Source organism: Helianthus annuus, chromosome 16 (assembly GCF_002127325.2).
Source record: "Helianthus annuus cultivar XRQ/B chromosome 16, HanXRQr2.0-SUNRISE, whole genome shotgun sequence".
NCBI lineage: Eukaryota > Viridiplantae > Streptophyta > Magnoliopsida > Asterales > Asteraceae > Helianthus > Helianthus annuus.
The window spans coordinates 43,047,062-43,054,244 of record NC_035448.2 but is presented as its reverse complement, the minus strand read 5'-3'; the positions used below and the strand labels follow the sequence as shown (position 1 = coordinate 43,054,244).

At 41.9% G+C, this 7,183-nt stretch overlaps 1 protein-coding gene across 1 annotated transcript; it reads right to left on the bottom strand.

The window, feature by feature from the left end:
• Window positions 1-5,128: 5,128 nt before the first annotated feature.
• LOC110897975 lies at window positions 5,129-6,612 on the bottom strand. The gene is made up of 2 exons (XM_022144714.2): window positions 5,967-6,612; window positions 5,129-5,853 (listed from the first exon to the last, which is right to left on the bottom strand). Exons 1-2 carry the CDS (start codon window positions 6,610-6,612, stop codon window positions 5,129-5,131), a joined length of 1,371 nt encoding a protein of 456 aa, XP_022000406.2.
• Window positions 6,613-7,183: the final 571 nt, after the last annotated feature.

The following is a 7,183-nucleotide window of genomic DNA, read 5'->3' as shown; positions in this document are numbered from 1 at the left end:
TTAACACAAGCGCAAGCCCAAGCCCAAACCCAATTTAAAGAAATTTGAACTAAATAAAATAATCCAAACCCATGCACTCATTCCATTTCCAAATCCCGCCCCCAAAAAACTCCCAGCGACTTGACGCCACTGCTCACGACCTGGTGGCTTTTTTTACCGGAAAAACCAAAATTCCGGTTGGACCAACCCATATTACGTCAGAATTCCAATATAGAACAAGTATGGTTTATTTATTTATTTTGTTTTATGTGATGATTAGGAGAAAATATAGATGTGTAAGGGTTTAATCTTTTTATATTTTTTTTGATTTTTTTGTTGTTCTAGACTTGTAGTTAAATGATTTTGTTGTTTTATTTATAGCTTTGTTTGTTTAAATGATTAGTTACAAGTAATCAACATTTAATATTAGGACTTGAATGTTTAAAAATATAATTGAAAGTTATGGGCTATGGTTGAACATGATTGTTTATTTTGTTTAAGTGTTTAGTATTGTTTTATGAACTTGTGGAGCAAATTATATGTGTTAGGAACAATGAGTAAGAATGTAATGAATTTATGGCGTTTTTAGTATCTTTAGATGATATTTTGGAATATTTCAAAAAAAAACTTGTAGGGCACAATTTTAAATACGTTTGCAATTTGTAATGACGTTTGACGGGTTTTTGATGATTTATAAATTTGTAATGACGTTTGACGGGTTTTATGAACTTGTGGAGCAAATTATGTGTGTTGAACATGATCGTTTGACGTTTGACCCGACCCGCTATGAACCGATATTTTTATACAGCTAGGAGCCTAAAATCTTTGAAAATATTCCGCACCCCAGGAAAAAATTCCTTGGTCCGCCACTGTGAGTCATCTCGTTTGATTCGGGGTTTGGTTTATCTTCTTCTTCGAACGATCACTACAAAACAAACAGCCGTTAGACTCGCCACGTGGAGAATGGAGGTTCTCTCCGTGACCACCCTCTGGTGTGAGAATAAGTATAGGTTTCAATGAAGAAGAAGAAATGGTAGTGAAAGTGAAGTGAATGTAAATTGTGAAATTGTACCTGAATTATCCTTATTTATAACCGAATTTTGGGCGGGAAAGTCTGTTGACGGAGGATGTAACGGAAAGTTATTTCCGTGAGCGGTTATTTTCTCCACCGTTAATCACTAACGTGATGTGTATGCACACGGATCGTGGGCATGATCAACGACTGGGGAGATGCCACATGGAAGGTGGGCAAGTGTGGATCTTTCTTCAATTCAGTGCCATCATCATGACTTTGAGGGGAGCTCAGGATGATGCCACGTGGCCATTCGGTTAAAACCGAATGGTGGCGCACGATAAAGCCTTATAGAAGATTTACAGCTGTAATCCTATGTCGCTCTGCCTTGTGCAAATTCTGTTGTAACAGGAAAGTTCTTTTCTGTTCAAGTCTGGGCGATATCCGCGCGGAGATGTTATTAGGGTTTTATCCCAACTGTTCTGTTGTATGTGGGCTTGCGTAAGGATATGCTAATTCTATCTTGGCGCGCGGATGTTGAAGATTGTTGTCTTTTAAGTTCTCTTCTTTGGAACCAGTGCACTGCCGCGCAAGGTTCCTTAAAAGAGGTTCATTGGTGATGAAGTTGTGGTATGGTCTCGAGCACCTGCACAAGGTTTTTGGGACCTTACCCCTTCAAGTCCACCCAGTCCAGTGTTGCTCTTATGCAAATAAGTGGAGTACTAGACTTATAAGAGATGGGTGATTTTCATTGTGGAGTTTTTGACGCAAAACATGGGGAATCTTCTTGGAGAAGATATTTTTCCAAGCTGAACTGTTCATTATGCTAGAATAAACGTCTGTTATCATGAGCTGATTGATGTGACATGGCTTTTGTGTGCCTTGGGGTAGAAGACGAATGGATGTTTGACCGATCACCTTCTTATTGAAACTGTAGCTTATGGGAATATGTGCAGATGTCTAACGCTTGTCAAGGGTTATTTTATAAAATTGATGATTACTGTGGCGCCGTCGTTTCAGAAAGTGGCAATTTGACAGTAATCATTATGATTTCTTCTGTATGTTGCAGTTGTTACTTTACCGGATTTGGTAAATATGAGAATGAGTCGAAAATACTGTTCACGGAGAGTCGCCGAGATTTTGAAGACTCTTGATGCTGCTGAAGCTATGCTCCGTCTTGGAAGTCTGACACCAGAAAAGACTGTCGGAAGTGGAGAGTTTTCCAGCACTGTGTTTTGCCCCTGTAAAGGAAAGATGGTATCCCATTTCCTGCTGGGGTTGATGATGATGATGCAGGTGTTACACGATTGTTAGCGAATGTCTTGATGCAGTTTTTTCCGGCTGATCGGAGGGGTCGGTGCTCGATAGTGTATAAACGGCGTCAGAGTGGGCGATCTTCTGTAATTCCGGCTGGGGCCCGAATGGCGACCGCTGCTATGGGTGATGGGGAGGGTGGGAACCCATGGATCATTGACCCTCACCCTATTGAGTGGTATGGTGAAGCGCTGCATACCCCTTTGGAGGTATTGGCCATGTTCCCAAATGTCTAGTTTATTTTGTATGTTTTTTGTAAATATTTTTGGTGCACTGTTGTGCTTGTATACTTTTGTTCTTGTGCTTTCTGCACAAGTAGTTTTTTGATGCACTGCTGTGCAAGTAGATTTTTGTTAATGGATGTGGTGTGCAAGTAACTGTGTTTAATATAAGAAATGTTTGAATTACAATGTCTTGCATGTGTATAATTACTTTTTTTAGATAAAGCGAATAAAGATGGTATAAAGCTCATGTGTGAACATAGGTCTCGATTGTATGCGGGGCTTCTACCCGTGGACCGTTCATGAGACTTGTAAAGTCTTACCATAGTGTTTTCGCTCTTACCAAAAGAAATTACATGCATTTTGTAATAAACAATAGAGAATAATAGAAGTTAAACTTTGTATTTGATTGGATAAGGCGCAGGGGCCAGTAGATACAAAGTAAATAAATAAAATAATTATGTTGCCTACGCAATCGTTGGCTATTATGCTGGATGGATGAGTTGGTTACATATAGCACTTGCGCAGTTGTTGCGCATTCCAGGTGCGTGGTACATCCGTTCCATCGAGCCTTTTGAGAGTATATGCGCCTTTACCCAGGACTTCATGAATGACGTATGGTCCTTCCCATTTAGGCGCGAGTTTTCCTGGTTTCTCAGCGTTGGAAGCCTCATTTTCGCGCAGGACAAAATCTCCTGGAACAAAGGTGCACACACGTACGCGAGCGTTACAGTATTTTTCTAACTTTGATTTGTACCTGGCTTCGTTAACGGCTGCATTTTCGCGCCTTTCTTCAAGGAGGTCTGATGGGTTGGTTAATTTTGCATGCTTAAAGAAGGTAATTGCATGGTTTTAATCATTGTTTCACATGGAATATTGTTACTTTTAATGGTCTTTATTGATTCTTAGGTTGATGGTGAGACGGTAACAAAAGACGGAATCGAAAACGGATAAACGAGCTAGCGGGAAAGTGCAAAACAATGTGGAGATATGCTGTCAGGCGTAGGCTACGCCCAGTTAAGCGTAGGCTATGCCCATGTCGAGTTAGTGGCGCAAATCAGCCAAATTGGCCCAAGTTTATAAATCAGAAGATTAGGGTTCTGCAAGGGGACTTCTCTGGAGACAAGAAGACGACCAAGGAGCAATTTTTGGTGATCTAAAGGCTTTTAATTCATCATTCCAACCGAAAATCAAAATCTGATTTTGACCCAATTGAAGAATTCAACATGCTGATGAGAGGCTAAACCACCCGTGATCATCTCCGGGACTAGGGTTTGTGTTAGACTTTGGGTTTATTTATATTTATGAACTTTTGGATTAAGATTTGATTAATCATTCGGTTAATCTATCTTATTGTTGCTTGTTTCCGATTAAACGATTGTTTGATTATCATAGACACACGTATTCATCAGTTATTTGGTTTGGTCATCAACATTTGGGATTAAATTCTAAAGTGTCATTGTTTTTAAACCTTTAACCATTGAACTCGTTGATGTTTATGAAATCTAGGATTGGCAATTAATTAGATTACTATTCATTTGCATCAATCCTTCGGTTTCGATCGTGGATCATTGCAATCAAATATATTATCTGTTAGTTATTTATCAAAACAAGTGTTTAGCAAATCATGTCTATGTCATTTCCAATTGGTATTATTTAAGTTACCCAATTTTCTACGCAACCTGAAAACCCGGAGATTGGTCCTTTCTCATCATTGTTTACAACTACAATTTAATTTCATTTTCATAATTCGTCTCACCTTTTGCAAAAAGCAATTAGTTTTAATTTAGACAATTGTCACAAACAACGAGCTTTCATACTTTCCACTGATTCCCCGTGGATTCGACACCCTACTTGCCCTTTATTAGTAAAGGTGATTAGGACACCTTTTAAACATATTTTTGACCGACCTTACGACATCGATCAAGGTCTAGGTCAATTCTTCGCTCTTGCTCGTTGTCTTGTTTTTCCATGGCGATCATGCGTGGTGATGGAAGGCCGACTTCGGCTGGAATTACCGCTTCTGAGCCATAAACGAGGCTGAACGGGGTTTCGCATGTACTGGTTTTTGGCATGTGCGGTGGGCCCATAAGATGCTTGGGAGTTCATCCACCCACCCCCTACGCGCGGTTCCTAGCCTTGCTTTTATGCCGTCCACTATCTGCTTCTTTACGCTCTCAACTTGCCCATTCGCCTATGGGTGCGCCACAGAAGCAAAGCTGTGTTCGATGTTCATTTATTTGAACCATTTTTGTAGGTCTTCTGATGCGAAGTTTATACCATTATCAGAAATGATACGCAATGGTAATCCGAATTAACAAATAATGTGTTCCCATATGAATTTGCGGATCACCATTGCAATAGTCGACGCGAGAGCCTTTGCTTCTACCCATTTGGTAAAGTAGTCTACTGCTACTACTATGAACTTGACTACACCAGGCACATCGGGAAAAGGACTAACGAGGTCGATGCCCCATTGCTGGAAAGGCCAGGCTGAGGTGACTGGGACCAGAGGGTTCTGTGGGCAAAGCGTCTTTGTGGGATGGCGCTGACATGCTGCGCACTTGCGCAAGAGTTCTACCGCATCTACGTGTATACCTGGCTAATAGTAGCCTGCATTCATGATTTTTGCCACCACCATGCGCGGGCCGACATGGATCCCACATAGTCCCTCATGAATTTTGTGGACTAAATACTGTGCATCGGTCTTATCTACGCAGCGTAGAAGTGGACCCATGAATGATTTGCGGTACAAGATACCATCTGCCATTTCGTAGTTTAATGCCTTGTGCTGAAGTTTTCTGGCTTCCGCCTTTCCTTCTGGAAGGATCCCATGTTGCAAGTATGTAATGATTGAGGACATCCAAGATGGATTCCCGACTTCTATGATGTTCACTTGTCTTAAGGGAACGGATTGGTTAGATAATACCTCGATGTGTACTTCCTTCGCGAGGTGTTTGAAGCTTATAGCAGCCAGTTTGCTTAGCGCATCTGCGTGTTTGTTTTCGCTTCTGTTGATGTGGACTATCTTGAAGGTTTGAAATTGGTTGATAAGGATTCTTGCTTGTTCCAAATATAGAGCCATGGCTTCGCCTTTAGTGTCGTAATAACCGTTGACTTGTTCTACTACTAATTTGGAATCGACATGCGCTTCGAGGTTCTTTGCTCCCATCTTGAGTGCCAGGCGGAGACCTGCGAGGAACGCTTCGTACTCTGCTTCGTTATAGGTACTTTTGAAATCCAGGCGAATTGCGTACGTGAGCTCATGATCGTCAGGGCTAACTAGTCGAAGGCCTGCACCTGCTCCATCATCGTTTGAGGCGCCATCTGTATGTAACGTCCAAACCCTGTCATCAAAGACTGGGGTAGGATTTTGGATTGCCTCGCACTCCTGGATTTTGTCGATGGGGACTTCGGTAACAAAGTCTGCTAAGACTTGCCCCTTAATAGCTGGTCGCGACTTGTATAAGATGTTGTACCCCCTAATTCGATAGCCCATTTGGCCAAATGTCCTGCAACATCTAGCTTAGACAAGATTTGTCCAAGATGATAGTTAGTAAGGACGGTGATGACGTGGCCAGAGAAATATCGTCTTAACCTGCGTGATGCGTGAACCAATGCAAGGACGAGTTTCTCCATTATAGAATAGCGCGTCTCTGGACCAGTTAGCATTTTGCTGATGTAGTATATCGGAGTTTGAACCCCGTCTCTTTCGACCATTAGTACTGCGCCGACTGCTACTTCTGCTGCAGAGAGATATAGGATCAGTGGCTCGTCTTTTTGCGGAGCCGTTAAGGTTGGTAATTGAATCAGACACTCCTTCATTTGTTGAAAACCTTTTTCTGCTTCTGGGGTCCACTGAAAGTGACTCTTTTTGACGCAGTTGCGCAATGTACTGATGAATGGATATGATTTGGTGGTGTGATTTGCAAGAAATCTGTTGAGTGCTGCTAATCGACCAGCAAGACATTGCATCTCTTTGATGGATGCTGGTGACGGCATGAGTTGAATGGCTTCCACCTTTTCTGGGTTAACCTTGGAACCATCCTTGGTTATAATAAACCCTAGGAATTTGCCTTCTTCCATCCCGAACGAACATTTCACCGGGTTTAGCTTGTGCGCAGGGAATTGAATGTGCGCTGAATCTTTGCCAACATGGATTCTTCTTCCCTACTCATGATAACGAGGTCATCCATGTAAACTTCTACTGTTACTCCAATATCGTCTCCGAAGACTTTGTCCATCAGTCGCTGATAAATGGCGCCTGCATTACGAAGACCGAAAGGCATTTTTGTATACCAAAAAATACCTTTGTCTGTGCGAAACGCTGTTTTGTCTTCGACTTCTTTTTTCATTTGTACTTGATGGTATCCTTTATAGCAATCCAGGAAACATTTCCAGTGGAAGGATGCTAACGAATCGACTTTCTTATCTATTTCTGGAAGGGCGTAACAGTCTTTCGGGCAGGCTTTGTTGAGATCTTTGAAGTCGACACACATGCGCCACCCGTCGTTATGCTTTTGTGCCATTACTGGGTTTGCTACCCAGGTTTGGTATTGTACTTCGCGCAGGATCCCAGCTTGAAGTAGTTCAGCTACTTGTTCGTTCATTGCGTTTGCTTTTTCTGTACTAAGACTGCGCTTCCCTTGCGCGACTG